General features: G+C 40.8%; 2 protein-coding genes across 4 annotated transcripts in view; one reads left to right on the forward strand and one right to left on the reverse strand.

Annotated features, from left to right (window-relative positions):
- The window catches only part of LOC144066797 (oxysterol-binding protein-related protein 10-like), a 53,037-nt gene extending 42,155 nt beyond the window's left edge, over nucleotides 1-10,882 (forward strand). The window contains exons 8-13 of the mRNA XM_077590134.1: nucleotides 2,593-2,742; nucleotides 3,859-4,357; nucleotides 7,070-7,256; nucleotides 9,742-9,924; nucleotides 9,987-10,140; nucleotides 10,216-10,882. Coding sequence (XP_077446260.1) covers nucleotides 2,593-2,742; nucleotides 3,859-4,357; nucleotides 7,070-7,256; nucleotides 9,742-9,924; nucleotides 9,987-10,140; nucleotides 10,216-10,260 — 1,218 coding nt within the window. The 3' untranslated portion in view covers nucleotides 10,261-10,882. The remainder of the gene's footprint in view (nucleotides 1-2,592; nucleotides 2,743-3,858; nucleotides 4,358-7,069; nucleotides 7,257-9,741; nucleotides 9,925-9,986; nucleotides 10,141-10,215) is intronic.
- A 3,044-nt stretch (nucleotides 10,883-13,926) lies between these two features.
- On the reverse strand, nucleotides 13,927-16,340 carry LOC144066796 (H-2 class I histocompatibility antigen, K-Q alpha chain-like). Of its 3 annotated transcripts, XM_077590132.1 has the most exons (7): nucleotides 16,014-16,338; nucleotides 15,414-15,680; nucleotides 15,040-15,315; nucleotides 14,661-14,960; nucleotides 14,499-14,597; nucleotides 14,431-14,448; nucleotides 13,927-14,337 (listed from the first exon to the last, which is right to left on the reverse strand). In XM_077590132.1, the coding sequence occupies exons 1-7, from the start codon at nucleotides 16,069-16,071 to the stop codon at nucleotides 14,243-14,245; spliced, it is 1,113 nt and encodes a 370-aa protein (XP_077446258.1). In that variant the 5' UTR covers nucleotides 16,072-16,338; the 3' UTR covers nucleotides 13,927-14,242. The 3 variants fall into 3 exon arrangements, with proteins under 3 accessions (XP_077446258.1, XP_077446257.1, XP_077446259.1); XM_077590131.1 differs by having other exon boundaries at nucleotides 14,431-14,597; nucleotides 16,014-16,340; XM_077590133.1 differs by lacking the exon at nucleotides 14,431-14,448.
- Between the last annotated feature and the right edge of the window lie 146 nt (nucleotides 16,341-16,486).

Here is a 16,486-nt window from a genome sequence, read left to right on the forward strand (position 1 = left end):
GGAGTTGTAGAAATAACTGGAAACTCAAGAGAGCCATGACATTATGTTCTTCACAAGTGTATGTAAACTTTTGACCACAACTGTATATGTATATATGAATATATATACACACACATACATGCATTTATGTGTATATATATGTGTGTGTGTATGTATGTGTGTGTGTGTATATGTATGTATATGTATATATATGTGTGTATATATATGTATATGTATGTATGTGTATGTATGTATGTATGTATATGTATGTATATGTATGTATGTATATGTATGTATATGTATATGTATATGTATGTATATGTATGTATATGTATGTATATGTATGTATATGTATGTATATGTATGTATATGTATGTATATGTATGTATATGTATGTATATGTATATATATGTATATATATATATATATATGTATTTATATATATATATGTATTTATATATATGTATATATAATTTTACTCAAATTGCTCGTGTGTTGGGGCACTCGTATGTCAAGGTATTACTGTAAATGTTTGACATAGAGGGGTGGATGGCAAGTTTACGTGACTGTTTGAGAGAGAAATGTCTGAACCTACATTCTACCATGGAAAATTCGAGCAGAAAAACGAATAAGGAAAAGTGACCAACTGTAATAAAGAAGTAGCAGAAGGAAATCATTGGCTTGGATAAAGGAAACTGTTGGGGTAGGGCGGGTGAATATGATGTAAGAGGGCAGTTGAATGAGCAGAGGAAGGAAAGAAGGGTGGGATGGAGGAAACTATGAGAAAGATTGCATGTTACAGCGCACTGGTGGATAAAATGTATCAGAGAATAAGTTAGCCTATGCTAGACTGAATTTAAGCACAGTTAAATGCATGACATTTTAACACGTTTTACCTATTGCGGGAATAATAAAGGCAAATTCTATTCTTAGCATGCTCAAAATGACACCCAGCGAGGAGTCAACCATGTGTAGAGGGGTGGAATACTGAAACCAAGGATGGAGGAGGAGGAAAAGTGATGTCAGGATAGAAAATAAAGTAGAGCAGAAGTGAGGAGGAGGGGAAAAAAAGCATGCGGGGGAACACAGGCGAAGGATGATGGGAAGGAAAAGACGTCACTTGGTCTTACCCCTGAGCTTTGTGTCACTACTTCCTTGTTTTTGAGGGTGGGTGGTGGGTACAGCTGCTTTTCACCATAGCGACTCAAGAGTGAAGAGATCAAGATGCTTTATTATGGCTGTTTACCGCAGCTTTAAACAAAACTTTGCTGGCGTTGAGGCTACTTCATTTTTATTGTCCTTTTGGAGATGAAGTCCACTTGTATGCAGGTCAAGCATTTAGCTGCACAAGATAATGTAAGTGGTATTTATGTGAGCCGTGTGCTTCTTTTGGGTGTAGTTCTTTGGATTTTCCATGTTTTGTATTTGAGGGGAATGGTGAAAATGACTGGGTTAGCTCTAATTATTCTCAAGTGTAGTCCGAAGCAGGAAGTTTTGGCAATTGACTAATTAGCCCGGTTAGTTTGACTTCAAACGTGGTTTAAGTTCAACTAAGGTAGCTTGTGACAAGGTAGTCATAATTGTTGGCTTGGGAATTTCACAAACTGAAGCTAATTAACTGACTTTTATATCTCATAATGATGTCCCACACTTTTAATGTGACCTCATATAAAGGATTTAATTTAATATTACCATCCGAGAACTCCAATAGAAGTAATGTGGCTCCCTTAGCAGAAGTTTCCTGTCACAGTCAAGAGCCTTTTTAATTAATTAGAACCACCGGAATCATAACAGACTGACTAATCCTAGCTTGGTACCTCCCCCTCACCCCACATCTATAAATATATCCTAACCAAACACATGGGAAACCGGCCCAGGTCTTCTGTGTGGAACGTTGTGTGGCTTTGCATGCATAGAATGAAATATTCAGGTAACAGGCAGACACTCGTGTTGTGGACATTTCTACCTTGCATGTTTCCACCTCTCTGCACTTAGATGCCATGCAATTAGGCACCCGGGGAATTTCAGATCCCAGTGATCGACGGCTTGTTTTGTTCATTTTTGTTTATTTCCAGGGGCGTTGTCATTAAAATAATATGCCCAAGGTGGTATTGCTTAAAAGGATAAGTAGCAGTAGAGTGGGCGAACAGTTTTTTTTTGTAGCCCACAGGCTAGAGAGCACTTTGTGCATTATACATTAGAATCTTCTCTTTCCTCCTTTTCTGCCTCTGTCAAGTTACTGCAGGAAATATCAAAGGCATCGGTCCCATTTGAGCTCAGCTCAATCTGACTTCACTTGAATGCTGGGAGACAAAACAAAGCACATCTTAACTCTGCTTTGACCAGTCATGTGGTTCGGTACTCGGACGTTTGGTCGCCGGACGTTTGGTGGCCGGACGTTTGGTGGCCGGACGTTTGGTGGCCGGACGTTTGGTGGCCGGACGTTTGGTGGCCGGACGTTTGGGTCCGGGCGACCAAACGTCCGGCATTTTACACGCACTTAATAGGAGCAGTTTTTTTTCAAATGATTGCAAGCATTTTTATTTTTTTTGCCAATAAAAATAAATTATTGAAAATTTCATTGAAAACTCGGATGTTTACTTGTTTTGACAGCAGCAGGCAGGATTGGCAGACATCAGCCAAAGCGAGGAAGTGACGGACACAGAAGACAATGAGGAGGAGGACCTGGGTGTCCTGGATGACCAGCGAAGCGTCATTCTCCACTTGCTCTCCCAGCTTAAACTGGGAATGGACCTCACAAGAGTAAGCGCTTGAAACCTGAATAACAACGTGACCGAAAGACGAGTACCAACAACGTAACCGGACGATTTGCCGAAAGACGTTTGGCCGACGGACAGTTCGCCGAACGGACATTTCGCCGAAACGGGATTCGCGCGCTTGCCCCGCCCCCGGATCGTGTGTACATGTTTTTCAACCTCGGCCCGCGGGCCATATACGGCCCGTTACAGATAACATTCATTTAGGAATAACAAGGGCATGTACTGCCCCCTGCTGGACATATTTCTAAATACAAGTATATACTACAATGTGCTGCCAATTTTTTATATTTTTTATTTCATCCTTGCGTTTAAAGTAGTAGCCATTTGGACACGCAATGTAATTTATCAAAGCTGGGGATTGAATTCTGACACTGAGAAAAAAAGACACTAGAAAACTTACGTGAAATTCTAAGTGCCTTGGACAGACTAGAGGGCTTAGAGAACAACACCTGAAAATGCCATGGAACACACTTTTACTTCTAGTTTAATTTTAAATAATTTCCCATTATTTTAGGAAATATATATTCAAAATGATTTGCTCAGAACCTTAATTGAAAGATTAATCTCACCGTTTTCTATGCTCGTGTCAATTTTCTGGAGTAGCATTTCTGGATTTACAATTTCATTACAGTAGTACTTACTGTTACTACTACTTTATTTTCTCTATTTCTTCTGTCACGTACTGTTATGTGCGATCTCCAAATGGCTACTACTTTAAACGCAAGGATAAAATAAAAAATATAAAAAATTGGCAGCACATTGTAGTACGTACTTGTATTTAGAAATATGTCCAGCGGGGGGCAGTACATGCCCTTGTTATTCCTAAATGAATGTTATCTGTAATGGGCCATATATGGCCCGCGGGCCGAGGTTGAAAACATGTACACACACGATCCGGGGGCGGGGCGAGCGCTCGAATCCCGTTTCGGCGAAACGTCCGTTCGGCGAACTGTCCGTCGGCCAAACGTCCGTCTGTGAAACGTCTTTCGGCGAATCGTCCGAGTACCGAATAACAAGAATAATAAATCTGCCGCCTTCTATTGAAAAGAGCTCGTCATTGCTAGCAAGTCTTTAAAAATATTCCCCTGGATTTCCTTAGGTGGTGCTGCCTACTTTTATTCTGGAAAAGCGCTCATTGCTGGAGATGTACGCGAACTTCATGGCCCACCCAGACTTATTCTTGAACGTCACAGCTGGAGTTACAGCAGAGGACCGCATAATCCGCTTTGTGGAGTACTACTTGACCTCCTTCCACGAGGGTCGAAAGGGCGCTGTGGCTAAGAAGCCCTACAATCCCGTGCTGGGGGAGACTTTCCACTGCTCTTGGGAAGTTCCCCGGGACAAAGTCAAGCCTTCATGCAGAGTAAATCAGGGGTCTGCCCGGGAGCCAGGCAAGAGTCCCAACAATGCGCAGCAAGTCAACGACGCCACGGGAGGCTGCTACAGAGTTCGTTTCGTGGCTGAGCAGGTTTCCCACCACCCGCCAGTTTCAGCTTTTTACTGCGAGTGCAGCGAGAGGCGGGTGTGCGTCAACGCACATGTGTGGACCAAGAGCAAATTCATGGGAATGTCAATAGGAGTGTCCATGATTGGAGAAGGTAAGTCATGCCCAAGCTATTTTTTTTCTTAAATTTCCCCTTTTCGATCTCCCAAGTGGGAATGTAATACTTTTGTAGATATAGCAATGAATTTGAATGTGAACTGACAATGCTTTGATATTAGGGAACACTGATGATGAAATCCTTAAATTCCTTGTGCTTTAGGTGAAATTAACTTTTTTTTACTCAGAGTTGTTCACAAATGGGTGAACCTTGCATCATTTTTTGCATGTGAACAACTAAGACAAGGGTGTCAGTCTCGGGTTGGTTCGCGGGCCGCATTAACGTCAACTCGATTTTTTGTGGGCCGGACCATTTTAGATATAATATTTAGATTATTTTTTTTATAAATTGATTAAAAGAACTGGATTAAAATATAATTTAAATTAAAATATTTTTTTTAAATTTTTTTTTTACCTTTGTTCTCCAGGTTAGCTGTTTGCCAAACCTCCACCCTCCCGTTCGCTATCGATGGGCTGTTTGCTGTTGTATTCCCTTCAAAATATTCCGAAAATGATGCACACAAATGTCCTCACAATAGGATAACGCACGACCACTTGCCAACGAGAAGTCGTCTTGAATGAGCGATCGCGGGAGCTAACAGGCTAAGGAAGGAATAAAAGGAAATGCAACAGCTGAGCTTACCCACGTATTGAGTGTGGGTAATACAGTTTTATTCTGAGAAAGGGTGCCATTGCCTATCGGTGTTGTGTGCACGAGTATACTTAATTACCCAGAAAGCCCTCTTTTTGCCCGCGCATGCGCGTTGTGCGTTTTCTGGTCCATGTGTAGCGGAAATTCGTCTGAATAAATCGTTCAGTGCTCGTAGATATCTGTTATACAATGATAAACAGCCTCTCTTGTCATGGCCACCTGGCTTGGTCGCATCTCGAAATTTTGATCGTATCGCGGGCGAATTATTCGATCGAAATTTTCATCGTACCTTGAGCATGTCGTAGGTAGAGCTGATCGTAGGTCGAGGTACCACTGTATTCTGTATTCTCATTTGCTGATTTAAGCAAGAGCTTCTTAACTCACACTGATTTACTGCAGTACTGTTGAAAGGATGGCAAACTAGTTCATCCCAAAATATGCATCTATTACACACATATATACAACCCTTTGAACAAAAGAGGAAATCACTTTTCTCAGGGGATGTTCACTCAATGTTTTTTAGATCCTTCGCATGAAACCAAACAAGTCATTGAAGCAATGGTGTTACACAAAGCTTACAATACAAATTTATGTAAATTGGGGATAGCTTTCACCCTATTATCACCAAAAATATGAAATTATTTTTTTTATTTATCATTTTTGTGACAAAACTAAATAATTCCCAACCATTCACTAACTAAAGGGGTCAAATATCCATATCATTTTTTTGACTGATACTAAACATCGTATTTAGATTTTAAAAAAATACTCCCAAAAGTCATGTTAGTGGCATTGTGAATGGATTAGGATTTTTATTGACCTATTCCACAAACAGAAATACTTTGGCTTTCAATCAGTACCCTTGACAAAGCAGGTAATTATGTGTAGGAGTGGCTAATACCAATGGCCTTCACCACAAGCGCAACTGATTGCCGCCTTGTAATCAGTGACGAGCAGACCAGTGAATGGCTGTATTGTACTGATTTTATCTCCAAGTCACAAGATTGAACAACATTAGACGCATTTCCCTTTCCCTTGTTGGTGGGAATTTGAAGGCTATCTTATGGGCTCTTTTGGAATGTGGTTTTCCTAAGTGGCTATTCATAGTTTGCAGTCACACTTTTTCTTTTAATAAGTTTGAACAACAGTACATTTTCAGTGGAAATTGGGTCAACGTGTTACCCTCTGAATTGGCATATATGCCATTTTGAGTTCTATATTGTGCAATAAGAGTTTGATGAATGTTACCGGTGATCTATATCAGATTATACTGAGCATTTCATTATTCTAATACCATATTTTCTCGCGTATAAGCCATATTTTTTACAAAAAAAGTTGACTGAATCAAGGTTACGCCTTATATGCGCACTTGTAGCGTTGCTATACTCTTTCACCAGTAGAAGTTGGCAAATGAATATTTACCATTTGTTGGTTATTTTCTGTTTTGCAGTAAGAAAGCAATCATTACTGGATGAATGACTAATTTCCTTATGATATTGACCCTAGTAATGTGCTTTTGATTCACACAGTCTCTCAGAAATACCACGTGCGATGATTTTTCTCAAGATTTTCCCTTCAAAGTAACACATTTGTACTCCCTATTAAAACCATGAAAATTGAGGTGAAAATTGTGAATCAAGGGGCGGCTTATATGCGAGAAATTGTAAAATTCAACAATTTTAAGGCAACTTTTAGAGTGAGATAACATACAGTAAACATTAACTTATTTATTACCTATTTATTCATGTCTAAAATGTATTTTGCTGTGTCTGTATTCTCACCCTCTTGCTACTGTGACAATGAAATTTCCTGAATACGGGGATGAATAAAGTTATCTAATTATTACTGTAGCTAATTACCAGTCTGCTGTTGCTTAACTTTGACAAGCAACTATTGACCTCTTATATACATACACCTTTCATTTAATAATCCCTTTGTGATGTTGGTTGAATGCCTCATTATGTTTTGTTACATTTTTAATAGTTAAAATGAAGACAAAAGAGGCAGTGTTGCAGAATTTTTTTTTAACTAGGTAACTTCCTTCTTTTCTTGTGGCAGGCGTACTGTGTCTAGCAGAGCACGAGGAGGAATATGTCTTCTCGTTGCCCTCCGCCTACGCCCGTTCCATCCTCACCGTGCCCTGGGTGGAACTGGGAGGGAAAGTCTCCATCAACTGTGCTAAGAGCGGCTATTCGGCCACCGTCACCTTCCACACCAAGCCGTTCTATGGTGGCAAAGTACACAGGTGAGTGTCTACAGCACATGTGTGAAAGTGGCGGCCCGGGGGCCAAATCTGGCCCGCCGCATCATTTTGTGTGGCCGGGAAAGTCAATCATGAGTGCGGACTTTCTGTTTTAGGATCAAATTAAAATGAAGAGTATAGATGTATATTAAATTTCCTGATTTTCCCCCTTTTAAATCAATAATTGTAATTTTTTAATCATTTTTTTCTGTTTTTAGTTCAAAAATCATTTTGTAAAATCTAAAAATATATATAAAAAAGCTAAAATGCACATACATGCATACACATACACGCATGCACATACACGCATGCACATACACGCATGCACATACACATATGCACATACACGTATAGATGTATATTAAATTTCCTTGATTTTCCCCCTTTTAAATCCATAATTGTAATTTTTTAATACATTTTTTCTGTGTTTTTAGTTCAAAAATCATTTTGTAAAATTTAAAAATATATATTTAAAAAAGCTAAAATAAACATTGTTTTATATCTATGAAAAACTGAATATTCAGGGGTTTTAATCCAGTTCTTTTAATCAATTTATAAAAAAAATCGAAATATTATATCTAAAATGGTCCAGCCCACATGAAATCGAGTTGCCGTTAACGCGGCCCGCGAACCAACCCGAGTCTGACACCCTTGATCTAGTGCAGGGGTAGGGAACCTATGGCTCGGGAGCCATATGTGGCTCTTTCTATGGGTGCATATGGCTCTTCACTAACCTGTAAAGTAAAATATGGAAATCACTGGTGAGAGAGCCGAGTCCCGTGCATAATATAATTGATACTGATTTATTAGCAACAGCATAACAATGTTGTCAAAAGAATTCAGAGACTTTTTGTACTTTAAAAATGGTGAAATGACAAAAAAAATCACACATTTTCATATATTTTTACTTTTCAATTCTGAGAATGGCTCTCAAGGAATAACATTAGAAAATATGAATTGTTTAGGGCTCTCTCTGTCAAAAAGGTTCCCGACCCCTGATCTAGTGGATATATAACCTAACCCCCTCCTACTACCACCACAGCTCCATCTAGTGGCTGTATAACACAATCCCCTACTGCCACTACCAGCACCACCATCACTAGTGTCTTATAATCCTGCACGCCTTATAGTGCGGAAAATACTGTACTAGTGCCACACTTTGAGAATTACTGCATGATTCATAATAGATAGCGTAGAAATCCCAACCTGCTTGTTGTGTACCAAAAAAAGAATCACTTACCTAGATGGAAAAAAACCACTTAACGTTAATGCAGTGTTTGAAATATGTTTTCAGGCAAAAGCTTTTCTCATTAGCCATATGTTATAACCTAAGGAAAAATATACAATGCATGAATTGTTTGCTCCCATATATTTCTAGTTTGGCACAATACCAGAATCTTCCAAAGACCAGGTCCTTCTTATGTTATCACCTTCAATTAGTCCATCCATCCATCCATGAAAGTGTGCATTTGTCCATCTACTGAACGTGTAACAGCAGGAGTCGAACATGCGTCCTTCTCCCCTCAACCAGACTAATGTGAGCGCATTTTGTGTGGCCCGGGAAAGTAAATCATGAGTGCCGACTTTCTGTTTTAGGATCAAATTAAAATGAAGAGTATAGATGTATATTAAATTTCCTGATTATCCCCCTTTTAAATCAATAATTGTCATTTTTTAATACATTTTTTTTCTGTGTTTTTAGTTCAAAAATCATTTTGTAAAATCTAAAAATATATTAAAAAAGCTAAAATACACATACACGCATGCACATACACGTATGCACATACACGTATAGATGTATATTACATTTCCTGATTTTCCCCCTTTTAAATCAATAATTGTATTTTTTTAATAATTTTTTTCTGTTTTTAGTTCAAAAATCATTTTGTAAAATCTAAAAATACATTAAAAAAAGCTAAAATACACATACACGCATACACATACACGCATACACATACACGCATACACACACGCATACACACATACACGCATACACATACACGCATACACATACACGCATACACATACACGCATACATATACACATACACGCATACGCATACACGCATACACGCATACATATACACATACACGCATACACTTACACGCATACACATACACGCATGCACATACACACATGCACATACACGTATAGATGTATATTAAATTTCCTTGATTTTCCCCCTTTTAAATCAATAATTGTAATTTTTTAATACATTTTTTCTGTGTTTTTAGTTCAAAAATCATTTTGTAAAATTTAAAAATATATTTAAAAAAAGCTAAAATAAACATTGTTTTATATCTATAAAAATCTGAATATTCAGGGATTTTAATCCAGTTCTTTTAATCCATTTATTTAAAAAAATCTAAATATTATATCTAAAATGGTCCGGCCCACATGAAATCGAGTTGACGTTAACGACACCCCTGGTCTACGGTGACATTCCATGCGTGTGATGACATCATACCAAGCGTTTCTTTGTCAATAGAGTGACTGCAGAGGTGAAACACAACCCGACCAACACCATCGTATGTAAAGCGCAGGGTGAGTGGAACGGATGCCTGGAGTTCACCTTCAGCAGTGGGGAAAGCAAAGTGATCGACACGGCCAAGCTCTCTGTAACCAGGAAGAAGCTACGACCGCTAGACAAACAAGGACGCACCGAATCTAGGTATGAAAACTCCAAAGAGTGCCGGTCCGAGACTGACTTTGACCAGATTTGTGTGCTTTTAGGCGGTTATGGCAACACGTGACCAAGTCGCTGAAAGATGGCAATCTAGACGAGGCCACGGAGCACAAACACGGATTGGAGGAACGTCAGAGGGCGGATGGGAGAAGGAGAGCGGCGGATAACAAATCCTGGACACCAAAATATTTCACTAAGGAGGTCCTGCTCGTTTTTCTTGTCATGGAAATTGTGTTGATGTAGGTTTTTTTTTCAAAAGTACAACGTATGTTGCAGGGAGATGGTTGGATGTACAACAACCCTCTGTGGAAGTCCACCTGACAGCACGTCAGTGGATGGGAGGTCAGACACGGGTAGCAGCAGCTCGTCGAAACGCTAAAAGTCCGACGACAGACTCCCAATGTCGTCATGAAGACACGGGCCAGGAAAACGAGCAACGGTGCCAAAGGGAATCTCCACATATAAACAATGGACAGGTTTTTATATACAGTTGATATAGGATTAGAGTTCTTTTCTATTTTTCACCTGTTCCAAGGCCTTTTTGCACTCACACTAAGAAAGTCTGTCAGTGGTGTTTTTACAGCCAATACAATGTTTTCACATTTATTGTTGTACTTCACTCATGAAATGCTATATAGTTGTTTGTACAAGCACTTTTACCACAATAGAGTCATTTTATATCTATCTGCCAATGAGGGTGATCATCTAGCAGGATATATTTAATCAAACTGTTTTAAATATTGAAATAAAAATGTAGTTTAAATGACGATATGAACTATATTAGGTCAAGATTTTAGACAGTACATGGCTTTAAACTTAAAAATGGCTGTTTGGTCTGCACTTTGAATGTAAACAGACATTTAAAAAAAGATTTATTATACTCATTTGTTTCCTTCCTGTGTTGTATTATTTAGGTTAATTCATATAAAGGTTTTCCTCTCCTGTTGGGTGCCTTTCTTGCTGTGGTGGACTGTCAGGGCCTGCAAGATTATATATAAATGCGTGTATAGATTTATATATGCGCAGATGGCGTCAGGTCGCCAGACGTAAACAAACAAACGGGCGTAACGAGTAGAGCAAGTTTTATTGGTCAAATCAGTTGAAAAGGACACTTGACTAGAATACAAAAGAAGACAACGTCAAATCCCAAAACAGTCGTCTGGTCACAAAATGTTCCGTTTTCTTTGAATTTTAAGTCCATGATGAATACTAGTTTGGATTGGATGCCAAATATGGTGACCGTTAAAAAAAAACGATGCTAACATTTCATACTTTGTTGAATGAGGCACGATTCAACAAAAGTGCTGATTTGACCTTTGGTTTTCAAAGTCAAATATTGCCAGAAAACAGTTGACAGTTGATTTCCCATTTTCAAACGAAAATCGTCTTATACAGTTGGATTTAAAAAAAAAAGAAAATTGTAACAACGTTCACACCTGCAAACTCTTGACTCCGCCCCTGAAATAGGCAATAGAACTGGAGCGTGGTGAAAAAAATTGCTGCATTTCAGTCACTTTGTGGCTTCTCATGACAAATGCATTTGCTTCCCTTTTGTTTAGCAGCAATCCTGAAATACAGACACTTTTTCACACCTGTTCCAGTGGCGTGTGGGCGGAGCCAGTGGAATGGACATCGGCGCCACAACCAAGGTAAAAAAACAAAAACAAAGCTTTAGAACAGGGGTTTCCAACTCTGGTCCTGGAAAACCCCCTGTCATCCAGTCTGTTTTCCATGTCTCCCTCCACCAACACATGGAGGGAGGGAGGGTGTAAGATAAAATGACAGTCGCTTGGCAATTGCTTGTTCATATTTTATCAGTTTTTGTAAGTATAGAAAACATCATTATCATAAGAAACTTGCCCAGAGTTTGATTGTTGTCATGGAGACTTGACACTGATTAATCGGACTTTGCCCAAAGTTTGGTCGTCATGGAGACTTGACACTGATTAATCAGACTTTGCCCAAAGTTTGGTTGTTGTCATAGAAACTATACTATACTGTTTGCCTATATAAAGACTGACCCACTGTTCATTCAGAGAGAGTTGCAAGGACAACAGACTGTGAGCGGTTCACAGCTGTTCGAGCTCTCTCCCCATCCTGCAGTCCGGTAATCAACCTATTTCCTATTAAATTGATCTCACTCTTTCTTAACCTGTTCCTGAAGTTGTATTTTCAGATCTATCAGAGGGAGATATAGAAAACATACTGGATGCAAGGCCTCCCCCCCTGAGGACAGGAGTTGGAGACCCCTGCTTTAGAAAGACATGGAAAAGAATAATAATCAGACATTTTTTCATTCTTTTTTTTTTCTTTCTCCAGTATAGAAAATGTACATCAGAAAAATAGCCTCCTGGCACAGCGTAGAAAAGAGGGCTCCAGTCGGGGGCTCCCAAGTGGCTGAGGCTTTGTCCCTGTTGATGAAGAGGGTCTCCTGGCAGAAGGGGTTGACCAGGACCCCACCGTAGTCGCTGTTTGTGTCATTTACTACATAAATGGTGGTTTTTATTTAAGGAAGTCTTTGTCTTTCTTTCTTTTTAAATAGATAATTATTTTTTTCTATATTGCCCATCCTTGCTTGCAGGTAAAGTGAGGACACTGTGGTGTAGAGGTTCGTTTGACTGACTCCCACGCAGACAAGTGCGGTTCGATTCCTGGTGTGGTGTTATTTTCCCTTAAATAGAAGCAACTGTGTGTACTCATGGGTTTCCAAAAATGACAAGGTAAGGTGTGGCCACTTCATCGTGTAGAGCAGGGGTGGCCAAACCGGTCCTCGAGGGCCGCTGTGGGTGCAGGTTTTTGTTCCAACCGATCCAGCACAGACACTTTGACCAATGAGATTTCTGCAGAAAACAAGAAGCACCTGACTGCAATCCACTGATTGCACTTGTAGGACACCCGATTGGTGAAAAGGTGTCATCTTGATGGGTTGGAATGAAAACCCGCACCCACTGCGGCCCTTTGTGGAATAGTTTGGACACCCCTGGTGTAGAGGTTCACTCACCTGACTGCCGTGTGGGCAGTTGGGGTTCAAATCCCATCTTGGAATCATTTTCCCCTTAAATAGAAACAGCCGTGTGTAGTCAAGACCTTCCAATAATGACAAAGTAAAGTATGGACACTTAATGGTGTAGAGGTTTGTTCACCTAACTGCCATGTGGGCATCTGCGGTTCGAATCCCACTGTTGTTTGACTGATCACTACGCTATGTCGTTCAGTATATGGAATAACTTTTTTTCATCAAAATAAAGACTGTCATTTTTTATGATAAAATTCATTATTTTAAAGTATTTAGTTAATTAAAAGAGAATTGAAATGGTTACTACGGGCATGTAGTTTAAGTGAAGTTTTATTTTAATTGAGGCGTAGTATTTACTTTGCATTTTCTAATGCTAAGAGTATTCTACTGGATCTCAACACTTAAAAAGTGTGGGTGTACATAATATTATGACCAGTAGAATCAGTCAATTGGTGCATCATTTTTAAAAAAATAAAAATAAAAAACATTTACACTTGCTTCATTTTAACAGACCTTTTTTACAAGATGAAAATATATTCGCCGTGTGGAACTTTCAGAAGAAGGCACACATCTCCTTTTTGCCGAGCTCCATAATAAACGTCTTCTACAACATGCAACATTGTTTTCAGGGACGATGCGTCCTGTCGCGTCTCTTAATGCCGCAAATACGTAAACAAGGCTCTGGCGTGCATGATGCCAAACATGAAATTATGCTTTTTATTACTATTATTTTTTGGGGCCTGTAGGCTCAGACCCTTAATTCATCACAGTATCCTAAAATCCTTTAAAAACGAAATTAAAAAGTACCTCTGTTTTAATACCCTTGAGACCATACTTGTGTGCTATCTATTCAGTGGTACTCAAATTTTGCAAGCTAGTGTTCATCCTCAACACGACTCGAGATGAATTAATCCAAAGGGATTGCACAAAAAAGGTTATGAAGGGTGAAGTCGCGCTACCTGGTGGACATGTTTTCAAACGTACACAATCTTTTTTTTTGGGTAAATGCGCTTTAATCGTCATTTTATCCCCATGAAAATATCCACATATCAAATTTCTAATCAAAGCATTTCATGTTTAGTTGTTGTGCAAAAACACAAATGACAGTTTGTGATTTGAAAAGCGAAGTAAAAAAAAAGTTACAAAATTCCCTCGCAGCTTTTCAATAGCTTGATATGAAGGAAGAAGTCCTTTAACATGAAATACTGATTCCGTTCGCAAATTCCATCTTTTCCAAAGTGCTATCTGGGGGACGTGGCGCTCACCTTTCCACGCGTTTTAGGTCACTCAATGGGGACGACATCTCGTTCGGGTACGCTTTGGGGCAGAATATTGGCCTCGGCAGGGCGCTCCTGGGAAGCGAGCTCGATCGGCGTGGAGAACTGTCGTGAGGCAATTCAATCCAAAATCATTTGGTTTCATCAGAGTTCCGCCTGGTCTTATTTTAGGAACTCCAAGGAAAAGCTTTTACTTACCAACTGGCGCATATTTGGGTGCAAGCAAAAGTTAGTCGCCATCGACTGAAGAAGCAAATGTCCCTCACCTTTTCTCCATTTGTAGACGATGGCGGCGACGATCACGATGGCCACTAGGACCGCCAACGGTACAGCGACGGCCAGCGCCATCTTCCTCCTTTCTTCCGCTTCACAAAATAACGGACGTCACGTGTGTTTCGGACGAGGACGGACGGAGGCGTGCGGCTCACCTTCGATGCGCTCGTTGCTCAGGAGGACGCGGTCGTCCAGCGGGACGACGATGTCGTCCGGGACGCCGGCCAGCTGGAAGACGCACTCGTATCGGGCACCGGGGTCCGCCGCTCTGAGGTGGGTGGCGACCTGGAAGGTCCCATCGTGGTTGGGCAGGGTCTCTTCCCTCTCCACGCCCTTGGAGAGTTTCTGGCCGTCCTTCTTCCAGAACAAGATGGCGTCCCTGGGGTAGAAACCCGTGGCGTGGCAGGTCACCGGCGACCACGACTTCTTCTGCAGCAGGGACAGGCGCGGAAGCTCTGCCGTGCGGGCGAGGGCCGGAGAGGGGAGGAAAAAGTTGAGGCCGGAAAGGACGTCGGTTGGCTAAGATCGTACTACCTGTTCTCATGAGGAAGTCCTTCCCGTTGCTCACATGCGCCTTCAAGTACTCTGGACAAGTTTTAGTGTAGTAATACTTTGCATATTCAAGATCAAATTGTTCTTCCCATTTGTGTTTGGTGACGAGCGCTTGCGGCTTGAACGCGAGCCATCTCCATTGCTTGAAGTCTAACGATATGAAGTCTTCTCCGTCGTAAGCGTAGTGTTGCCAACCGTCAACCTCGCCGGTCTCGTCGTCCCATCCGCAGCCAGATATTCGCTGCATCGTGTGAACGCCTGAGAGAAAGGCACGGAAATAAGGCGACGTCTGCTCAAAAAAGGGGAGCGACGCCTGAATGGTCGCAAAAACGCTCCAAAGCGGGACGGCAACTCACCTCCGCTTTGGTTGAAGCGCTCATTAGCAATCTTAATGTTGACTTTGGAGACGTGCTGATTGTCAATACAGATCTCCGTGTCACTCCTCCAGTAGTCTGGATCCTGGGTTGTGATCTTGTTCACCCAATCCTGTTTGGGACTTAATTTCCTGCTCATGCTGTCGTAGTGAATGATCGGCACGTCGTCAACGTAAGCGACGCGCAAGTATTCTGGGAAGTTTGGAATTAGAGACGAGGCTATGTCGATATACTCCAGCGTGTGGAACACTGAAAGAAAAAGAAAAAAACATTTCTTGATCTAAATGCCCAAATCTTGTCGTCATCCCATTTTCAAAACTGGGCACTTTTGACCGAGTTGACCCTCATTTTTCCGCCTTTCATTTTAAAAACGGACATCATTGCACAAGCAGATATTTTTTCCGACCAGAATAGAGTTAATGTGAGGACGCGGCTGCCATTGACGGCGCTAGACATCCGATTCCTTGAAACTGCTAGAAAATCCCACAGACACCCAAGTGATTTCTTTTGACGACTTATCTTTTGAAAAGGTCTTTGAATACAAACCCCCTCCCCGGCAAAAGATGGCGAAAATGGACTTACCGGGCTGGACGCTTTGAATGTGGAGAGCCACAACAAATAAAGCTGCCATCTCCAGCATCTTGAAGCACGTTTTTTTCCTCAATTTTGAAGCTGACGTCGAGTCTCAAATGAAAGACAAGTTGGACAAGCTTACGTGAGTGTTTAATAAAGTCGGATGGACAGAACTTCAGGCTTGGTTGGACCTTGTCTAGAATGACACATTCTCCTGTCCTTATCGAGTCGTGGGCGTTGATTAGGTACGTAAACGTTCTGAACATAACAGAGTCCAAATGAATCATCCAATAATAAAGTCGCATGGCTTTTTTACGAGTGGCATGACGCCGCGGCGCCCAGAGTAACCTTTGACAAGCTTCCGTGACTTGAGTTCAATAAAGTCGCATTGCTTTCATTTTCGCCAGAACACCTCGCCTCGTTACGTGAGGGCGAGTGGGGGGGCGCCCATCGAGTAACCTGAAAGATTTCTTTCTTTTCTG

This window comes from Stigmatopora argus, chromosome 21 (assembly GCF_051989625.1).
Source record: "Stigmatopora argus isolate UIUO_Sarg chromosome 21, RoL_Sarg_1.0, whole genome shotgun sequence".
Classification (NCBI taxonomy): domain Eukaryota; kingdom Metazoa; phylum Chordata; class Actinopteri; order Syngnathiformes; family Syngnathidae; genus Stigmatopora; species Stigmatopora argus.

What these genes read in the sequence shown, in the direction of transcription:
- LOC144066796 (XM_077590131.1), bottom strand. Translation starts at nt 16,071, where the DNA reads ATGCTGGAGATGGCAGCTTTATTTGTTGTGGCTCTCCACATTCAAAGC. An exon ending in CATTCAAAGCGTCCAGCCCG is followed by an intron (nt 15,681 to 16,013) that starts GTAAGTCCATTT and finishes TTTTTCTTTCAG; the next exon opens with TGTTCCACACGCTGGAGTAT. An exon ending in GCGCTTCAACCAAAGCGGAG is followed by an intron (nt 15,316 to 15,413) that starts GTGAGTTGCCGT and finishes CCTTTCTCTCAG; the next exon opens with GCGTTCACACGATGCAGCGA.